The following is a 23,008-nucleotide window of genomic DNA, read 5'->3' as shown; positions in this document are numbered from 1 at the left end:
CATCACTGTTAATACCTCATTGAATTCGTACGAGGTCGTGCACTAAGGACTACGAGAAGCTGAATGTTCCTTCTACTGAAGAAAGACTGCTGGCAGTGGTTTTCAAGAGAATATACAGTTGCAAGAAGACCGGGCACAGTAGGGCCTTATGGCTTGATCGAAAGGGAAGACCACCGAGTTCGGCGTATGGCTCTGGCACATCGTACTGCATCTGTAGCAGCAATTCGAGCAGACGGCACTACACTAAGATAACGAACTGTGACAAATCGGTTACTTTAAGGACAGCTCCGAGCCAGACGCCCTGGAGAGTGCATTCCGCTGGAACCGAACCATCACCTTCGCGTCGTTTGAGCTGTCAAGCGAGAGCTCCTTGGAGGGCAGAGTGGAGGTCTGTTGTGTTTTCTGGTGAAGGCTGGTTCTGCCTCGGTACCCATGCTGGCTATGTGTTGGTTAGTAGTGGGCCAGTTGAGGCCTGCAACCAACCTGTATGTGTGCTAGACACACTGGACTGCTGGCTCACATGACCGCAGGAGCCCTCTCGTAGTTTCCAGGATCGCTGACTGCAAATTTGTACGTCAGTCATGTGATTCGACTTGTTGTTCAGCCATTCATGAACAGTATTCCAGGGAGTGTTTTCCAACAGGATAATGCTCACCCACATACCACTGTTGTAACCTGACACACTCTACAGAGTGTCGACATGTTGCCTTGTACTGCTCCATCACCAGATCTGTCTCCAATCGAGCATATGTAGGACATCATCTGATGGCAACTCCAGCGTCATACATACGCAGCATTATCTGTTCCTGTGTCGACCGGCCATGTGTAATAGGCATGGAACTCCTTTCCACAAACCTCCGGCTGCTGGACAACACAATTAATGCACGACTGCATGCTTTGATTCAACATTCTGATGGTTAAACAGGTTACTAATGTCGCACCCGGTAGATGAGTGGTCAGCGCGATAGAATGCCAATCCTAAGGGCCCAGGTGCGATTCCCGGCTGGGTCGCAGAGTTTCTCCGCTCAGGGACTGGGTGTTACATTGTCCCGATCATCATCATTTCATCCCCATCGACGCGCAAGTCGCCTAAGTGGCGTCAAATTGAAAGACTTGCGCCCAGTGAACGGTCTACCCTCCGGGAGGCCCTAGTCACACGACATTTTTTACAGGTAATTAATGTACCAACGTTTCACACTTGCACTGGCTTATCTTACACTTACATTAATCTGTGATCTTGCAATGTTAATCACTTAAATATATCTAGACATTTGTATTTCCATAATCTCATTACTCTGCAGTAATTATTTTTGATTTACGATTTTTACCGACTGCGTATAATGATTCCTGAGTAGACACTGCTCAGTTACATTAATGAGGTCACCGCCTATATTCAACGTGGACGTGCAGTAAACACGCATACACAGCAGGTGGCAACACTAACAATGGATAGTATATACACGTGACGGTGGGGAAGGGAAAAACAGTGTAGTCGTTGTCATAATGCTGAAACTGAACGATATATCTGACTTCGAAAAGTGCATGATCATTGGAAATTTGGCCAAGGGTGCAAGAATTTCCGAAACGGCCAAGTTCGTGAAGTGTTAACATGCCGTCATGGTTAAACTATACCGTGCATGGCAAAATAGCGTCGTCCAATATCAACGGCGATGAAACTGTGGCGCAGCACTGGCAATAGATGGCAGGCATGAAAGGCGCCTGTGTTTATGTGTGTGGACGAGTAGACATGCAACTGTTGAGGAACTGACCGCCCAGATGTACCGAGGGACTACCAACAGCGTCTCCCTAACAAAGGTTTAGCGATAGTTAGTGCACATGTGTCTCCACAGCAGACGCATTGTTAATGCACCCACCCTCAAGGCTTTTAATTTTGGAGGAAGGCTGGAATGGCACGCCAGATGGCCACTTCACATAAACCATGTTGTATGCTGAATCCGACAGATGGCAGTTGTTATGTACGACATGAAACTTCTGAAAGTAAACACCCTGCAACGATCGTCGGGAGGGTTGAGTTCGGTGGAGGGGGCATTATTGCCTCTGGAATGTTTTCGTATCTTTCCCTGGCTGATATCGTCATTCTGGAAGGTACAATGGATCAACACAGGTATGCATCTAGTCTTGGGGACCATGTTCACCCCTACATGCAGTTTGCTTTTCCTTGACACAGTAGCAGAGCATCAGGATGAGTTTACCGCACTCCCTTGGGCACCAAACTCCTGGATTACAACCCAGTCCAGGACCCGTGGGACTCGCTAGGTCGAGCTGTATGTGCCATGGATGCTCAGTCGAGAAACCTAGGGCAGCTGGTCTAGGGACTGGATTAGGCAAGGATCCATCCCTGTTGTACCTCACAGAACTTCACTGACTCTCTTTCTGCCCATCTCGCAACGGAAGCAAAGATTGACTCAGGCGTTGATCAATAGACTTAATTGTCATAAAACATGAGACGTATCAGTCCACCCAAAGACTGACACGTTTCTTGATCGGTGTTCTATATTATTGTAAATTCGTTCGAGTAAATTTTACTATCATTTATCATGTTGCAAAATGGTATGTAAGTGCGTTCCGATCTAGTGAGAGTATCTTAAACGTTGTGTTAGAATATTGCACACATCCGAATCCTTTTACATAAGACCAACCCAAGTAGACAGAAGCAGCGACTTTCTGTGTTATATCGGGATAAGCAATTCAATCTCTAATTCCATAATTATGCAGCAGAAAATTTAGTAGGTTATACATGTAGTCGCCAAAGACATTCGACAGAGCTTTGTATGGGATGATTCAAGCGCACTTTGGCAATCGATCCTTATCTTGAGGAAATGCTCGAAGTTGTGAGTATTAATCCTACGACGTGGCTGACAGGCTGCAGTTCGCCTCCTTAGTGCATACGGTAGAGCATTCCGAATTGGAGATTCCGCTGGCTGATCCATATGGCGGGCATCTGTGCCTGTGATTAATCCATTGTAGAAAATTAATGAGACATGCATTATCATTTGGAAAGTGGTCTGGAAATTTGCACCTCCGAAAATATGCACATGTGGTTTTGGTACCCCACCCTTGTCGTTACGTGTGTGAACAGTAAGAGCATAAATCGTCATTTGTAAAGTGAAGCTACTTTCTGCTGTTAAGAGTGCGTTTAAACATCTGTTTGGCGCTCAGTTTCAAAGCTGCAGATTCCGTAAAAACAGAGAGTCTTTAAATTGCTAGGTGTTTTTCAAGTAGCTTAATTATGCTGAGCATCTGAAACACAGTTCGTTGAGAAATTGCAGCTTACTATTACTTAATCTCGTTGTGCCGATAAGACATTATACACCTACTGATGTGAACTTGACCAACTTTTTACTGATCTAATAGAAACACTTCCAGTGCATAAGAACAGTAGACAAAGTGCACAGACTTACGAAATATCTGCACTACGTTTGTATTCGAAACTATAAGTAGTTCGTTTATTTTGTATGGTGATAGTCCAACATAAGTCTCAGTTATATCTGCCCACCTTTCCTCATTTTTCTCTTTTCCGTATTGTGCTCCACTTCTGATATCATCATAGCAGTGACAGCGCCCTTGCGCAAGTATAAGTATTCTCCTCGACCCTGCGTTGAAATTTTAACACAAAGGAGAAAGAATAAAGTTAAAGCGAAACAATGCAAGCAGCTCTTTCTTATTAGTACCTGCAGTCTCAGAAACAGAGCATAAATACGCACATAGTTGTGTTGAGCTCCTTTGTTGAAGTAAAATGCCTTTGTTCTTATCTTCTCGCAGTGTAGGACACAGTAATTAACTGCTTCCGTTAGTGCTATAACAATGCGTTGGATGCCATTGCAATTCAGAATTAAATCGGAAATGTGGCTATGAGGAGACATTTGGAAACTATAAGCATAGGCATTAAGTGCACTAACGGTAAAGTGGGGTGTCGTGTTGACGATCTTGTAGTCGTCCACGCTCCTCAGGCAGTCGACGAGGGCGGTGCTGGGCTCTGTGGGGCATCCCACCAGGGCTGCCACCTTCTGCGCCTTCTGCAGACCTCCAGGCCGTGGTACTCCCCAGGGCGTCACGGAAACGCCGCTCTGCGAGATCGCTCGATGGAAAAGACCTGATTGAAAAAACAGCACACTATAAAATACATTCGTCATTACACCAGCTTTCTACAGTAAAGGCAGATAGACTTTCTTAGACACACCTCTCATCCATTTGTTCGTTGTGAGCACATCCCAGTATTCCAAAATGATCGAGATATTGGTACCAGCTGTTCTATGCGTTTCAATGAAATCAAAGAATCGGTTTTGTTTACGGTCAGCATACACGACTGTGAAGTACTGAGACGCTGAAAGTGACAATTTTGTTTTGAATTCGAATAATGGTATTCGAGAGTCCTTGAAACTAGGGATGCGAAATCTCCTTTTAGTGTCTGTAGTAAACGTTCTAAAATTGTGAAATGGTTTGCATATCGGCTATTTCTAGCTGCAATAAGCGATGTTTTACAGGGCAATGAGTATGAGGCTACACCATATCATCTTTCTTAGCCATGTTTTTTTATTAAATTTACCAACGGGTACATGTAAAATGCACTGAAGAGTTAGTTACATCACTGAAATAACAGTAAAATGTTCCCCATGTAATTTAAAAGCATGTATAACATACGAAGTATTGAATTTGTTTGACGAAAAGGCAACATGTAAAAATACAGCAGAATGGAATACAGACGTCTCAGAGGTCAGATCAACCGAAATTGTATTATGATGAAGGAATGACTAGAGGAGAAATATAAAGCTGTAGGAGCACGCAAGACTATGGAAAGATATATGTATTCTTTAGGAAAATCAATCAGACCTTTGAGGAAAAGAGTGGCAGTCGTTTGAATAATAAAGAGCTGATTCGCAAAGAAGAGAAAATGGTTCAAATGGCTCTGATCACTATGGGACTTAACATCTTAGGCCATAAGTCACCTAGAACTTAGAACTAGTTAAACCTAGCTAACCTAAGGACATCACACACATCCATGCCCGAGGCAGGATTCGAACCTGCGACCGTAGCAGTCGCGCGGTTCCGGACTAGAACCGCGAGACCACCGCGGCCGGCGCAAAGAAGAGAAGGCTGAAATGTAGACGGAATGTATAGGGGACAAACTTAAGGAGAGTATTTCTGAAAGAGAGCAAATGGAGAAGGCAGATATCATATGAGAACAATTTGGTGGTGGTACTGGTGGTATGCTTAGGGCGCTCAAAAGGGAGATCATCAGCGGACGCTCAACAGCGAGTTCATCAGTGCCCGTACTCAACTAACAAACTACAAGTGTGGTTATGATTAGCTAGAAGCATGCAACAAAATGCAAAGGAAAAAATGGAATCCGCAGCCTTCCTGGGAATCTCTCACTCACGCTGTCACACAAAACAGCAAGAAACATTGCCCGAAGAGAGCGTGTGAGCGAAATACATAGGCTAATACAACACAACATCCAAAACTGTGATAAAAGGAAATGAGCCTGCACAAATAATTGGGAAATGACAGACGATGCAACACTCTAGAAAAACACTGAAACCTTCTACGTGAGACACTATTGGCAAACCAGACGTCACAGAGAATATTATAAGACGAATCACATTCGATTTCACCATCAGCTAAAACAGAGGACAAGTCAACCAGTATGTGGGTTGCAGCTCTCGTGGCTTGGTACTAAACGTGTTGAATTAAATGTAGCGTACAGAAACGTGCACCCCACAAGCACTGTACACCGGTGGATCTTCCTGCCGAAGTAGGAATCCACGCGTCAGAGGACAGTGTCCTATCTGGAGGCGCGTTGAAAACACTTCCCCCCGTCGCAGTGGCCGGAAGGAGGAACGCCAAGTTAGTGTCGTTCGTTTCACGGGCCTCACTTGTTGTTCTCCAACTCCAACCACTCCTCCTCACGCAGAAGCATGATGTTTTGTCCCAGTGGCATGGACAGTGGCAGCACATTCAGAAATTGTAACTTCCAAACAAGTATCCTTAGCTGCTGCGTCTATTGCTTCATTGCTCTGAATGCCCGCGCACCCTGCAGAGTGACACATTCTTTCCCTGCCTCTGTAAGTAGAAAAGGGTGACGGCTGGATACATGTGATCGATATCCTGAAGGACACTTAGGAAGTCGATGCAGTTGAGGAATTTGGTAGCATTAAGACACCACATCTTCTTCAGAGCCGTCAACATTGCTTATGATTCAACGCCATACACTGTGAATGTACCAGGGAAATGAATCTTGATGAGGAAGTACAGCCGATGGAATTAATCTGTTTAGACCCATCAGTGTAAACGACCACACAGTTAGAGTGCTCGTCTGCAATTCTGTAAAAGCACACAGAATGTAGCAACCACCCGCGGAAACATAATTTATTTATCTTGTTGCAAATCGATTTTGACTGATATCAGTAATCATCGGTGCATTTTTCTAACCGATATAGGCCATAAGTAGAAGTGCTGTCCTTGGCGGATTTCTATGACTTCATGATAGAAATCTGCGAAACACAGTACTCCTACTTACGACATGTATCGGTTAGAAAAATGCACCCATACTGTGTTTCGCAGATTTCTATCATGAAGTCATAGAAATCCGCCAAGGACAGCACTTCTACTTATGGCCTATATCGGTTAGAAAAATGCACCGAAGATGACTCATATCAGTCAAAATCGATTTTCAACAAGATAAATAAATTATGTTTCCGCGAGTGGTTGCTACTTGATTTATAGTTTTATATTCCACGGTCGCTGCACAGGAAGGAAACCTTACGGAACCCAAAATTCAATAATTCTCTAAAACATTGATTTAAAAAAAAGGTCAAAGTAAAAATCTTCTTTCACACTGAGAGATCTAAAATAATTTTGCGCCTCCAATTAACCGGGAAGCCGAACGACTCCAGCCTCGTTGGAGCACAGGAATATCTTTTACACCAAGAACCACTAATTCAGCCGTACACAAATACCGAATGGTTTCCTTGCTTGGAGCCTGTTTTTAAACAGTCACTCCATAAGAGGGCGAGCGATAGTGTAGAACCACGGTGACTGTGGCGTGGAGAGTAGGCTGCAGACATGACGCATCGTCGCCCGCCGCCGTATGAAAAATGGCGGTTCACCAACCTGAACGCAAAAGCTAGGAATTAGACTCGTCCTATACGCTCCTGCTGCCAGTCGGATCCCCCCATGATGAACAGCATCAATTATCTTAAAATAAAATGGTGTGCTGAGCCATAAACTGTGCAACCAAAGTCAAGGTATGACCGCACAAACAACTTGTAAAACTGAAGCAGACATATTCGATCTGTTCCTCATGACTTTTGGCTGATGTATTTTAAAACAGTCAGTGCGTTTAAACCTTGGACCTTAATAGCCTTCATATGTGGTAACCACGTTAGATGTTCATAGAAAAGAGACCCAAACCTTTACTGAACTTTTAAAATTAAGAACAGTGTCTGTCATTGTAACATGATTCAGGTTAAAATGGTGACAAGAATGATACAAAATTAACACACACTCCTCTGAGGAAAATTTAAAACCTATACTATTCGTCCAACCCTCCCTTCGCTGTGTCGTAAGTGGCAGCTGACGAATGGACATCGCGAGGTCGATGGAGGAGCAGAGGATGGCAAAGTCGTCCACTAACATAGGACATCGGCAAGAGACATTATTGTGGACGTGATACCATTGATGGCAATAGAGAACAGAATTATACTTGAAACAGATCCTTGAGCGACCCCATTTTCTTACTGGAATCACTTGGAAAGAGCATCATTGACCCTACATCGAAAAAATCGTCTGGAAAGAAGGAGCAAATGAATACTGATAATTGTCCTCCGAAGCCCCGCTATTGAAGCTGTCCCAGGATATGACGCCTCCAGGTAGTCTCATAAGCCCTCTCCAGAGCGAAGAAGACATCTATGCGGCACTGTCTGCGCAGGAAGGATGAGGTTGTCAAGGGCTGAACGAATCCTCCGATACACACACTGGGAGCGACTAAGTAGGTCTCACGATTCTAGATTGTATAAAAAAGGGACAAGAGTAATTCCTTTGATTCCTGGTGAAGGTACAGTAAAATGCTGTATGGGATTCGATCCTTGGCCAGGACAGTCTCCTTGACCCAAGACAGAACACACTCAAAGCTCCCACATGGAAAATGGTTAACTGTAGTCCTCGTTACTTGTAGGGTTAAAATACCAACCAACAGCCCACCCCCTCCACCCCCATCCCCTCCCTGCACCGATGCTCGATGGTGGCGAAAAGCTAGTTACTGGTTCGCAGGCAGTGATCAAACCAAATTAATGTACCATGCAATTCGCTATGCCCCCAACTGTTGATTGTAGTCACCCCTGCCGCAGTACAGCAGTCACATGTCCGACGCATTTGCCATGTATCCTTCATATAGCTTTTAATATCGTCGAAGAGCTAGTGGAACGATTGATTGAGTCAAAAAATACTTATCAAGATCTCTACATGTTCTCTATACGATTTTCCGTCGTGCTAAAGGTCGCGAGGTTCATAGCAGAAGATTGACATTTAAACTGTGGCAAGGCTAGCCATCTCCCCCTGATGGCGGAGCGACGCTCATTTCACCATGGGTCATGTCGCCTCGGAAGTCGTCCTGAAGACTTGAGGAGTGACACATCAGTGTCATGGTGGACAAGGTTAATAACGTGATCCACCCAGTCCTTGACACTATCTCGAGGTTCAAAAACGGCAAAAAGGTAATTGACTGTTCAGTGTCCAGTTCGCTCTGTGAAGCATCCACCATGGTGGTCTCTTTCCAGGGACAGCTCTTTCCGAGAAGCGGAACCAGACAGGGAAGTGGTCACTGGAATGCAAGTCATTGACCACTTCTCAGAGAGCACCATCGACAAGGGCTGAAGAATAGAAAGCAAGGTCTATGGCTGAGAATGATCCCATGACAGTCCTAAAGTGTGTACTACCACCAGCGTTAAGAAGGAATAACTCCTCTAATACACTAAGGATTTCGACATACCGAACCCTGGGACATCTTGATGGAGTTCTCCAAAGCACAATGCGTGCATTAAAATCTACTTAAGTAGGAAAGACGGAGGGAGATGTGGAATCTTATCAGAAAGACATGCTCTCTTCAAACTAAATCAGCCGTGGCTGACCATTGTATAAAGACTGGCCATACTATGGACTATGAAAAAACAAGAATACTCTGTCAGTCCTCCTACTTCTAGGACTGCGTTACTAAAGACACCATCGATTACAGGACGATCTAATTAATAAAGACTGCGGCCTTCAACTTAGTCAGGCTCGGAACCCTGCACTCAGCCTGGAGAGAAAGATGCGTTCCCAGAGACCGAAGACCGCCCCCGACGGCGGCAGCAGGGGGACTGCAGACCCCAGTTCAGACCCAGGCGCCGTTTCCCCCACTAGCTCCACGGTAGCCGCCGCGCCGACCGCCCCAAAGACACCAGGAGAGGAACGGTGGAGGGAGTAACAGATAGTATACATAGGGCGCCGAGAGGAACAGCACAGCATTCGTCAGGAACCAACGGAAGATGGCAGCGTGTACGTCTGCCGAAATATTATGGAGAAATTACGACGCTACCCGGTCGGATACCCAAGAACTGTTCAAATTGGAAATACGCCGGGAAAACTTCAGATCTACGGGGAGGAAATGCTTCAACAGATAAAGATGCTGGACAAGCCGCGGAACAAGAAGGAGCGACTTCTGTGCTTACTTGCGTTCCCCCTTAGATGCCGAGACAGTAGTGTCTTGCCGCCTTTCGCCAAGATAACTCACCACATAAGGATTTCAGCGGCCAGGTGCATCAGGAGACGAGCCAGCTTAGCGCTGGTCAGAGAGAGAATTCATTATACTTGCCGCTGCCTGGGTGACACTTCGTAGAAACTGCTGGATGTCCATCTCAGGATATCTTCAGTTCTATCTTCCATATCAAGGGAATGGGCTGACTCTGCCACCTTGACACAAGCAGACGGCGTACGAAGAAAAGCTACGAGTAAGCAGGCATCGGCGTTTGAACGCCTCGCATCATTGCAGAAGATTACGCAAGAACCACGTAAGCGTACTGTCATCAACCTTACAGGAAGAACTATCAATGACCCAGCAATGTCGGTGCTCGAGAAAGGACTCAACTTCGCCCCGACCCCAAGATCTCTACCGATTGTGGACATTATAAGCAGTGTGGAGCAGGCCACCGACACTCTGCCAGCCAATGAAGTATAAGAAATACGTCGTGAAACGTGCCGTGCGCTCACCAGGGCCGCACCACTGAAACAGAACATCTCGAAGAGAGAAGAGAGCGGCCATCTGCGAATTACGCAGAGATCCTGAGTTGGTGGTCTTGCCTGCTGACAAAGGCAATGCTACAGTACTGCTCCTGCAGTCAGAATAGGAGAGAAAAATGTACGAACTTCTCGATGATGCAGCGTACAGAATTATAGAAGGAGACCCGACAAGTCGCCTTCAAAGAAGAAGCGTTGAACTTCTTTGCAGTACCTTTGATGAAAAAACTGTCAAGGAACTTCGACCAAGAGCGTCTGCACCGCCACGACTGTATGGGCTACCAAAGGTCCACAAGGATGGGACACCTATATGTCCAATAGTCAGCAACATATGAGCAACAACCTATGAACTGGGCCAAGACCTGACGGGTCTCCTTTTTCCGTTTGTGGGGAAATGCGAACACCACATCCGCAATTCCATCCACTTTGTGCAACGTATACAAGAACTTCGGCTCCAGGATAGCAACTTGTTAGTGAGCTTCGACGTAGTACGCTGTCTCTATCTTATCGTGTTCTCTATCGGAGGAAGTTAGCAGAGCTTCTATTGTTCTTAATTTTTCTCTGTTGGCTAGTACAGAATGACGATGACAGAATGTTGGGGTGATAGACGTGAATAGACCCTGAGGAATACGGGTCTGCTTCAGACTGCAGTACCTGTTTCATGTTGAGTCTTCCTAATTTCCCAATAAGGAACACCACTGTAGCTATTCATACTGTCTTTATACTACCTCGTGTTCCAGGAGTGGGTTTCTTTGGCGCTGACCTTACACATCGTACATTGTTGGTGGAGCTACGACACCATTTCCCCTTTCCACCAAATGGTCAAAACACAGTCCTGTCGCACTAACTCAGGCCACTTTGTTCTGACAATGGTACCACTGAAAGACTCCATCGATTTGATAAGCAAGAAATTCGACTACAAGCAAACAAGGCTCTTATAGTTCGTGTTCACCTCAACATACTTCCTGTTCGACGGAAATTATTATGAACAGACAGATGGCGTCACCATAGGATGCCCGCTTTCACCGGTTGTAGCCAACTTTTTTTATGGAGAACATCGAGGAGAAGGCACTAGAACAAGCCAAACAAAAACGAACTTGTTTCTTCCGCTACGTGGATGACACGTTCGTTGTTTGGCCACATGGACAGGACAGCTTTAATGAATTTCTCAAACACCTCAACTCGCTGCACCCCAACATACAGTTCACGATGGAGGTGGAGCAGGATGGTGCCCTACCATTTCTTGACGTCCTGGTGAAACGGAAACCTGACGGAAAGCTGGGAACCAGTGTATACAGAAAACCCACACTCTCCGATTTGTACCTAAATGCCTTCAGTTGCCACCACAACTCCCAGCGTGAAGGCGTTTGCGCACACTTGTTCTCAGGGCACGATCGATCTGCTATCAGGAGAACCTTCCAGCAGAACTGCAGCACCTCGAGACAACATTTCGGAAAAATGGGTACAACCAGAAGCAAATAAGACACGCACTGAGACAGACTGCGCCAAGATAACAAGAAGAAGAAACAGAAGAACACATTGGAGTGCATTCCGTTTGTCGGAAACACCTCAGCAAAATCGGTAGAATCCTGGGGAAAGACAATGTGCAATGTGTATTCCGATCCCCTGCAGAAACCTTTACTCTACTGGGTTCAGTGAAAGATGACCTAGGCCTTCGAAAATCAGGCGTTTATCAAATTCCCTGTCAGTGCGGAAACTCATACATTAGGGAGACAGTCCGCACTGAAGAGAGGTGCCGTGAACACAAGCGCCATACCGAATTACACCAGGCCACTAAATCAGCCGTGGCTGACCATTGTATAAGGACTGGCCATACTATGGACTATGAAAAAACAGAAGTACTCTGTCAGTCCTCCTACTTCCAGGACTGCGTTACTGAAGAGGCCATCGAAATCCGACAACAGGACGATCTAATTGATAAAGACAGCGGCCTTCAGATTAGTCAGGCTCGGAACCCTGCACTCAGCCTGGAGAGAAAGATGCGGTCACGGAGATCGAGGACCGTCCCCGACAGCGGCAGCAGGGAGTCTGCAGACCCCAGTTCAGACCCAGGCGCCGCTTCCTCCACCAGCTCCACGGTAGCCGCCGCGCCGGCCGCACCAAAGACACCAGGAGAGGAACGGTGGAGGGGTTAACGGCTTGTACATATATAGGGCGTGGAGGGGAACAGCACAACATTCGTTAGGAACCACCGGAAGATGGCAGCGTCTACGTCTGTCGAAATATTGTGGAGAAATTGCGACGCTACCCGTTCGGATACCCGAGAACTGTTCAAAATGTGAAGCCTAGTGTATACATTCAGTAGTTGCATTATTTACAGTGTTGGTATCTCCGAAACACTGACAGTCGCTATAATAAGTAATCACTATACCTTTGTCATGTATTGGATCTTCACTGAATGGTTTTCGGCCTATTGAATTCCGTACATGATAACAAGCACACAAAAGCGTCTCTGAGGCTGACTTAAAATGCACGTTTCGCACAGAAAGCCTGCATTAGTTAGCTAAATGTATACCTGTGCAAATGCATAACTGAGCTGTTTTTGTAAGTACTCTTTTGTATCAATATATGACGTGGTACATACAAAACCTATTCACGCAAAAGCTATGTTCTGTCATGGTAAACACTCCTTAGGTGCAGGAAACCTGATGGTGGTCTGATGTTAGATATAAATTGATTGTCATTAAGAAAAAATACTGACACAGTTGTGTACCTCATAACTTAGTTTTTAAAACTAAAACAATTATGACAGAGTGCAGTCGAATTAAATCAGGCGATGCCAAGAACATTAAATTAGGTAAAGGGAAACTGAGAGTAGTAGATGAGGTTTACAACTTGAGTAACAAAATAATGAATAAATTTCTCAGAATCTAATAATAAAGTTGTAAGCGTGGGTAGTTTTGTTCTATAAGCTGACCTACCACACAAGATTTGAATCTCAAAGTTTGTTCACATTTAATTTACTCTGGCGATGACGTCCCTGTTCGTTCTTGTAGTTTCATCCTTGGAGACTCACCTCTGGAGAGCGGGGACAGCATGTGGTAGTGTACGCTGGCGCCACCTGCACTCTCCCCAAAGATGGTAACACTGCCGGGGTCGCCGCCAAACGCCTCGATGTTCTCTCTGACCCACCTGAGGGCCGCCACCTGGTCCTTGAGGCCAAAGTTTCCTGGCGATGCAGCGTCTTCTGTACTCAGGAAACCTTCAAAATAAAACGAGCCTTTGCAGCTAGAGTTGTCACAACACTATTTACGAGAATAAATTTACAGAAGAAAAATTATACATTCTATTGAAGAACTGTTAAGTTCAATCCACTGCTTCCCAGTAAACGCAGCTGTGTTGGAACTACCACAGTAGAATACATGAATCCATTTCCCAATAAGTTATATGAATAATGTATGATATCTTCAAATGTTGCAGCTGACTGTCATAAAATTTAATTTACACGCTATCGAGAACTCTAATTGTTCTTGATTCAAACAATAAAAATCAACTTGTGATTAATATTTACTTTCCCTGTTTCTGTTGTTTGGTCTTGGTCTACAGAGAGCGTTTTAGTTAGTGCTTCTGTTCCGATTGAGTACCCATCTGGCTCGTCTCAGTTGGAGATTGTAGTTCTAAAGGTTACAGCTGTTTTTCCCATACATTACTTACCGGAGAGAGCCCTGGATTGTCTACTATGTAATGAGACATGTGGAAGAAATAGTAGTCTTTGGAAATGGTGCAGTAATGTAGTATGATGCTATCTCTAAAGTATAAACCCGACAGAAACGAATGTGATACCATCTATCAAACGCAAAATTTAGTAAACAGCAATAACAAATAAATGTAGGAAATATTTCGTGAATAGTGTCACACATTAAGACACGCCGTCTTTCCTAAAACTACATCACTCCACACTGAATTAGCTGTCAATTTTCTCTTTCATTCTTCAGTAAGATATTCTCGTGAGCATGGAGTGCTATCAGCGACAAATTTTTTAGGAACCAGGTATAATAGAATTAGGTTTGTAAAATGACCTCTAAACTCGTTTTCGAAGTATAAGGGAGCGGGTTTTGGCCAACTATTGCACAGTCTCTAGAAAAATTTTATTTGTTTGTGATGGATGGAAGGGGGTACAATTGATTGTGTTGTCCCATTTACTGAACTGGTTGCGTACGGGAGGAGGACGTCGGTGGTTGCAGGTTTCAAACACCTCTCCAATATTCCCTTCGCATGGTGTAACACAAGCACGGAAATTCAAAATCAAGATGGCCAGACAAGGACTGGAACGCCACTGCCACCTGAGATGAGACCTCTTCTTAAACCTCAGTGTCACCTGGTGCATTATATTCAGTTTAGCTGCCACCCCACCAGGGAATACTATGTGACATAAGTGGGTTTCTTTTTTAAGCGAAGTTGGTGGATATGTCCTCACGAAACGGTAAGACCGACGAATTATCCGAGCCGATACACGACCCTCAATCCGAGTGGATCCAGTCTTCTATCATGGTCACCTAAACGCCTCAAAGTCTTAAAACGATGCCTTTCACCACAGTTTCATCATTTTTAGGTATCATCTGACACTTCGATTGCGGCGTCACCTCGAGCCAGGGAAAATTAGGGGTATAGGCTTAGAGCTCCTCGCTCAAAGTAACTATCACGTGAGACGAGCTCAACATGATTGTTTGTAGGGGATGATAAGAGTCAAGGTCGTTCACATGCTTTCAGAGTATTAGTTACCCGACGAATAAGACCGTGATAATAATTACTTTACTTAACCATGGAATATTATGTTCCTTTGTCATGCAACTGACATTTGTTCTCCTAAGCAAGACTATATAAGACTCGTATGAATCTACCTCAATTTGCTTTTACTTACCCAAAGGACCAAGGCGATAGTTAATAGTGACAAGAACGATATCGTGGTTCATTAGGAAGTCTGGCCCATAAGCAGTTCCACCACCATCAACCCAACCACCTCCGTGTATCCAGAACATGACTGGAAGCGGCTCTGTATGTTTCAGCTGAAAGAATAATGCTAATACATATACAACATCTGTATACCTCATCAACACCATATGTAGAACTAATTCTTCGGAAAAATATTAATAATGGAATAGAAACAGTGCTAAATATTCCTAAATATGACCTACTTACTTCGATGAATGACAAAGATATTTCGAAGAATGACATCTATTACGAAAAGATTAAAACCATCCCTGAAAGTAGTCGAATTGTCACGTAAGCAAATGAGAGTATCGTCCGTATTCAAGATTTCTTGAAAAACTTTCCTTAGTTAAGCTTTCCATAGTTATACGCTGTATGCAGCTTTAAATTTACACTAATCTCTACGTGACTAACTGACTGACTGACTCATCATGGCAAAGCCAAAACCGTGAAGGATAGAAGACTGAAATTAGCACAGTTTGTTGATCTTATACTGTAGGGTTCATTTACGAAGGAAATTTTCGAAATTCGACCCCTAAAGGGGTCAAATATCGAATGAAATGTGTTTTTTAAATATTATGTCGCTATTAAGACAACTTTTAAGCCAGACCTACGAAAGGTGGTGTCTGGTTACCCGGTCTTAAATAAGGAAATTCTTCCCCTATGGGGGTGAAATTGTGGATGAAAGTTTCTTTAAAAAATAAATCATTATTAAGGAACTACAAAAGTATTTTTAAAGTTAGATTATGAAAACTGGTACTTGACTTCTCGGTTACTAACAAAAAGAAATACGTTTCAGTGGTTTTGGAAATTCAGCCCCCATGAGGGTGAAGTGTGTTATGAAATATTTTGTTATGAACGCAGTTTCAAAGCTAAATATATGAAAAGTTGCGTTTGCCTTCTCGGTTAGAAATAAAAAAGAGGTGTGTCACTGTTTTAGAAAATTCAACCTCTTAGGGCGACAAGTAGGTGTGAATCATTAAGAAAACATTAACTTATATTAAAGAAATTTAAAAACTAAATCTATGAAAACTGGCATTTCATTTCTCGGTTAGGTATAAAGAAATGTGTGTTAGGGGATGAAAGTTCCTGTCGAAATATCACCACAAGAAGGCAAAAGGCGTGATTAACAAAAACCTTTGACGCCAGCTACCAGAATAAATTCGGAAAAGACCCTGACCATCAAAATTTTGGAAGGTACTGCAAGTTGTGAACAACATAAAAATTTGATTAAAGAAACACAAAAAAATCTGTGCAGACCGTGTAGACTAAGCAAACGAAGCAGTAGGCATTAAGCAAGTTCTTTACAAAATTTCTTACCTTACGTTTCAGAAAGTATACAGAACTCAAATGACTGGCATTAGAACTCTAAACGCATAGCACTTACGTGGGACAATTAGGAGATGCATAATACGGAAGAACACATATTCGACTTTAATGTCCCGACTGTGACGAAGTTCAGGTCCTCGTACAGTTATTGGTAGGAACATGCGTACCACGTGACAACTAAAATTAGGGTTTAACGTTCCGTCGACAACCAGGTCATTAAGTGCGGAGCTCAGTTTCCGAGGAAGCTAGTTATTCTGCCAGTAACTGATTGTCTTTTCGATAAAAAACGAATGTCGCTCACAACTGATTATCCGCTGTTTTACTCACTGCAATCACAGTCTACCGAATTTTACGGACTGTAAGACGCACTTTTACATTCACAAAATTGCTTCCAAAATTCAGGTACGTCTTATACTTGAAATTAATATAAAATGACCAGTGTTTGATTTAGAAGTCCCGCCAGTCTTAAAAATGTCCATATATTCGATGCCGCGGGAAACCAATTCCTGTCTGGCAACATTGGATTCAATTGGCAGCAGCAGTGCACCGATGTAACGAACGTGAGTTGCGGAGTTTCGCAAGCTTGCCAACACTGTCTCCCTCCTTCCCGGCATTACAGACTCAGAACTCTGTCTTGCCTATGACGCGTCACTGCAGTCTATGCTGCCAGTGAACCTGAACTGAAAGTGATTTGCCTTATCAGTAACAGTTCAATATTTTTGTTATTAGCTAGTTTCGTAACGGAAAAAAAATAGGTTTTCATGTGGTGTGGGCCATAAATTGAAAGTAATGGCATATGTAGAAGAGACATGTAAACAGAGCAAATGAGCGGCATTTCTGCCCTGCACCAACAGAAAAAACCATTACGACTGGCGGGCTAGTAAAGAAGGACTGGAAAACATGAAGAAGACTGAATTAGCAAATAGAGGACTAAATGCAAAATGGCCAAAACTAGAAAATGACGTACTGAAATGGATTCAAGGACACTGTCAATATGGTGCTAATATTAATACAAAAATGATTTCAAATACACGCTAGTCAGCCAACGCTACTGTGGAACTCAACAGACTTTAAGAGTGGAGTTGGGTGGTGCTATAGGTTTATGAATCGTCATGGACTTAACATGCGAACCAAAATCTAAATATCTCAGAAAGTACCACAAGATTATGAAGAGAAAATATTATCTTTCCATCGTCTTATTAAAATATTATCTTTCTATTGCCTTATTATTCAACATCGAAGAACCCAGTGTACCGATAAGCCAAATAGTGAATATTGACTGAACCCCTTTGATATTTAATGTACCGAGTTATAGAGGTGTTGCCACAAAAGGTACTAATTAACTATAAAAACCAGTTGACATGAAAAAATGCACGACACTGTTGTCCTTCCATGTCGTGCTGACGGGACTACCTTAATGCAGTGACAATTCTCAAGCGTAAAACAATGCCAAAACCTTCTGAAATACCACCTGGTGTTGTTGCTCACGTACGTGACTAGAGTTCGATGGACAATATGAAATTATGGACTAAGAAAGTGTGGGAGAGAAGGAAAGGTACTTTGTTGAAGATGAGTTCTCCTCCTATGCTTGATCAGTTTATTAGTCAATTGAAAAATTCTGTGAAAGAGAAATTGAAACAGTGAAATACACAGCTTGCTGTCATTACAGGGCGACTTATTTCACAATTGTAACAACCTGAATCCTTGATAAAGAAACCATTTAAAGTATATATTAGAGAGGAATGGAACAAGTGGATGATGAATGAGACCTATCATAAATTGACGTCGAAGGCGGCTCTAAAACGACCTACAATCAAATAAGTGTGTCAGTGGATAAAACAGTCGTGGTATAGAATGAGAGAAGACATTACTGTTAAATCTTCCAAGAAGTGGGGCAAAACTAACGCTCTCGATGGAAGTGAAGACCGCCTTATACATGAAGAGGACAACGATGGCGACGAAGAGGAAGAAGAAGAAGAAAAACGAAGTTCAGATGAACATTTTCAAGGATTTAAAGGCAACTTCGTTTCTATAGAGAAAGAATTTTTTAAATCTGCCTCTGTAATCTAATAATAAAAATGGTAAAAATATTATTTTTTTAAATTGCTTAAAATTTAAGGTACGTTTTATAGTCCGTAGCGTCTTATAACCTGTAAAATACCATGCAGGTGTAATACGCGGAGGTGGTACCACAGACTCACGCTGGACGTACATTAGCTTTGAAGCCGGTGCCGCCATGTTAGATGCCCCAAAACATTAGCAGACTACGGTTTACGATTGCTTTTCGGTTTTCATTTTTGTCGTGTACTCGCAACATTCATTTAAATAGAACGTGATGCAGTAGTTTCGTGAGTAACACAGAATTCGGACGGCATGTACAGACGTTTTTATCCTCTTAACTTCATATTTGATTCAGTAATACGTTTATTTTTCTTTTTGTTACTGGTACTTTCTTTTTGTAAGAAACAACAAGCTGCATGTAGGAGTGTACGTGGTCTCCTGGGGGAGATGCATTACTGTTTTGATTCATTGTGACTTCCAGAATGACGAGATCACCCAAGATCTGCCACGGAAACACTGACCAAACTGACCCGTCCACAAAGGTGTTTGCTTCCAGACGTTTCACGCCAAACACGAATAAAAGGAGATTCACATGAAAAGCTCACCTTTCGTCACTCAGTTATGGTATTGGAGTGAAAATTACAGCTTTCGTTGCCGATGAGCTGCAGTCAGCATCGATGCATGAACCAGATGCCTACTGCAGAGGGCGCTAAGCAGCTATGTTCCCTGAACGATCGTTGAGAACATGTTATTCGTAGCCACTCTGCTCGTCTGGGCAGTCAGCTGCTCAACTGTTACGGGTCTATTCGCCCGTTCACATCTCTGCAGACGTTCACCCCTCTAATCTGTGGGTGGTGGTGGACCACAGGTTCCCCGGTGCCTGTTACAGACAGCGCCATTTTACTGAGGACTTAATCACGCCGGCGCAAGAACACTTCACACACTTAACCGCTTCAGAAATGCTTCCACCCTTGACCGAAACGCCGATGATCGAAACCTTTGTATACCGGACAGATTGCTCCATTTTCACATAATAACAATGGCTGAACTGTTTCTTGTGTTCCCCCGACGCTGCTAATTCTGCTACTGGCTATCAGTGACTGGTTATTGCAGGGTGTCATTTATATGCGGCTGGCATATGGATGTGAATGGACCGTGTTCGAATATCAGGAGCTCAGATAGCAAGCTAGTACACTCCTGGAAATTGAAATAAGAACACCGTGAATTCATTTTCCCAGGAAGCGGAAACTTTATTGACACATTACTGGGGTCAGATACATCACATGATCACACTGACAGAACCACAGGCACATAGACACAGGCAACAGAGCATGCACAATGTCGGCACTAGTACAGTGTATATCCACCTTTCGCAGCAATGCAGGCTGCTATTCTCCCATGGAGACGATCGTAGAGATGCTGGATGTAGACCTGTGGAACGGCTTGCCGTGCCATTTCCACCTGGCGCCTCAGTTGGACCAGAGTTCGTGCAGGACGTGCAGACCGCGTGAGACGACGCTTCATCCAGTCCCAAACATGCTCAATGGGGGACAGATCCGGAGATCTTGCTGGCCAGGGTAGTTGACTTACACCTTCTAGAGCACGTTGGGTGGCACGGGATACGGACGTGCATTGTCCTGTTGGAACAGCAAGTTCCCTTGCCGGTCTAGGAATGGTAGAACGATGGGTTCGATGACGGTTTGGATGTACCGTGCACTATTCAGTGTCCCCTCGACGATCACCAGAGGTGTACGGCCAGTGTAGGAGATCGCTCCCCACACCATGATGCCGGGTGTTGGCCCTGTGTGCCTCGGTCGTATGCAGTCCTGATTGTGGCGCTCACCTGTATGGCGCCAAACATGCATACGACCATCATTGGCACCAAGGCAGAAGCGACTCTCATCGCTGAAGACGACAGGTCTCCATTCGTCCCTCCATTCACGCCTGTCGCGAGCCCACTGGAGGCGGGCTGCACGATGTTGGGGCGTGAGGGGAAGACGGCCTAACGGTGTGCGGGACCGTAGCCCAGCTTCATGGAGACGGTTGCGAATGGTCCTCGCCGATACTCCAGGAGCAACAGTGTCCCTAATATGCTGGGAAGTGGCGGTGCGGTCCCCTACGGCACTGCGTAGGATCCTACGGTCTTGGCGTGCATCCGTACGTCGCTGCGGTCCGGTCCCAGGTCGACGGGCACGTGCACCTTCCGCCGACCACTGGCGACAACATCAATGTTCTGTGGAGACCTCACGCCCCACGTGTTGAGCAATTCGGCGGTACGTCCACCCGGCCTCCCGCATGCCCACTATACGCCCTCGCTCAAAGTCCGTCAACTGCACATACGGTTCACGTCCACGCTGTCGCGGCATGCTACCAGTGTTAAAGACTGCGATGGAGCTCCGTATGCTACGGCAAACTGGCTGATACTGACGGCAGCGGTGCACAAATGCTGCGCAGCTAGCGCCATTCGACGGCCAACACCGCGGTTCCTAGTGTGTCCACTGTGCCGTGCGTGTGATCATTGCTTGAACAGCCCTCTCGCAGTGTCCGGAGCAAGTATGGTGGGTCTGACACACCGGTGTCAATGTGTTCTTTTTTCCATTTCCAGGAGTGTATTAAGAAAAGAATGGAAGGACAGGAAAGGTATTCACACTCGCAAATATGAACCACCATTATCTACATTTGGAATGACGACAGTGAAAGTATGTGCAGGCCAGCACTCGAAAGTAGTTATTCTGCATTACGCGAGTGGCCGCCTTAAGCGCTTCGGCTATCCATGCATGATTCACAGCCAGACCCAGTGTTCATATGTCGTCGCCCATGTGTCAGAGCTTCCATCAGTACGTTACGTATATTCCTTCCAGCAAGGACATATTTATTGAGATTCGACGGCCTGGAGCTGCCGAATTAATACGAAATAGCTATTTCGTAAATAATGGGAAGTTTGTAAGTGGAAGGAATACATGAATATTTATAAATATTATACACAAAACCTACTTCAAGACAATATTATGGAAAGATGAGAGATGATAGGTGTAATGAACATGTGTTGCTGTGAGAATAATGTGAGAGCAATGGAAAACCGAAGAAGAGACGACACACCTGTAGTAGACACCATCCCTCATAATTATTATCATTTTAGGGAGCAGATATTATGATAAAAACATTTCACACCAAATGCAAGGCATCTGAGATAAGTGAAATACTAGCGCCAGCGCCAAGAAGAATGTAATAATTCCAATTCCAAAAAAGGCTGGCAATGACAGTTGCTAATATTAACGAACGATTAGTTTAATAAGTCGCGGCTGGAAGGTACTAATACGAATTATTGGCAAAAGAATTAAGAAATCAGTAGGCGACGGCCTTGGGGATAATCACTTTTGGTTCATAAGAAATGTATGAACATGAGAGGCAATACTTATACTCTTTGCAGGAATGCTATTTAAAGCATTTGTAGATTTGGAGGACGCTTCCGAAAGTGTTGACTGGAATGCACTTGCAATTCCGAAGGTAGCAGTGACAGAATACAGAGACGAGAAAGGCTATCTGCAACTTTTACAGAAACCAGCCTGTAGTTATGAGAATCGTACGACTTCAGAGACAAGCACTTACTGGCAACGGTGTGAGACAAAGTTTCAGTCTATTCCCTGTGTTATTCAATCTGTAAATGAGGCGAACAGTAAAAGTGGACAATGGAGGGATGCAGTAGCCTTGCTCGGCCGATTAGTAGTTTTAGTTTGTTGGGGGTTTTCTGTCGGATGAGGTATTTTAATGTTAGGACTCTTGAAAATTGTGAGGTGGAACTCAAGGTACAAAATCTCAGTGTGATAGATGTGGCTTGAAGACTGTAGGATTTTACGAAGTTATTCTGCCACAAAACTGCGAGAACATGGAGGAGGTCTCCTGGGATATCTCTGGGGTTCGAGAAAAATAAGACCTCTGTGGGGTACCACAGCTGAAAGCAAAATCTGTAGTCTGGGATTTTATTCTATAGTGTTCTATGATCTTAGGAAGGAACTGGTGCGGAGACCACTGACCTTCATATTTGACCCTCGTGTTGGTTTATTTGGTGCACTGCAGTGAAAACTGGAATCACCTCATTGAGTATGTTCAAATGTGTGTGAATTCCTAAGGGACCAAACTGGTGAGGTCATCGTTCCCTAGACTCAAACACTACTGAAACTAACTTACGCTAAGGACAATACACACACCCATGCCCGAGGGAGGACTCGAACCTCCGGCGGGTGTGGCAGTGCTATTCGTGACATGGAAACTCTAACCACGAGGCCACTCCGCGCGGGTACATTGAGTGTAACAACTCCTCAGTGGAGGAATTTACAGCCAAACTACACTCAGATGCTTCTCCAGTTCCTCGACAACG

The 23,008-nt window shown here is 44.3% G+C and overlaps 1 protein-coding gene across 2 annotated transcripts in view; it reads right to left on the bottom strand.

Moving 5' to 3' along the window:
• The window catches only part of LOC126354701 (venom carboxylesterase-6-like), a 201,424-nt gene that overhangs the window by 148,345 nt on the left and 30,071 nt on the right, over positions 1–23,008 (bottom strand). Inside the window, exons 3-5 of one of the 2 annotated variants that reach the window (XM_050004520.1) lie at positions 15,173–15,317; positions 13,328–13,513; positions 3,921–4,114 (exon numbers count right to left, since the gene is read on the bottom strand). The exons of the other annotated variant lie outside the window; for it this stretch is intronic. Of the exons in view, the coding sequence (XP_049860477.1) occupies positions 3,921–4,114; positions 13,328–13,513; positions 15,173–15,317 (525 nt within the window). The remainder of the gene's footprint in view (positions 1–3,920; positions 4,115–13,327; positions 13,514–15,172; positions 15,318–23,008) is intronic. 2 annotated transcript variants of the gene reach the window in all.

This window comes from Schistocerca gregaria, chromosome 3 (assembly GCF_023897955.1).
Source record: "Schistocerca gregaria isolate iqSchGreg1 chromosome 3, iqSchGreg1.2, whole genome shotgun sequence".
Taxonomy (NCBI): Eukaryota; Metazoa; Arthropoda; class Insecta; order Orthoptera; family Acrididae; genus Schistocerca; species Schistocerca gregaria.
This window is presented reverse-complemented; position numbering and strand designations above follow the sequence as displayed.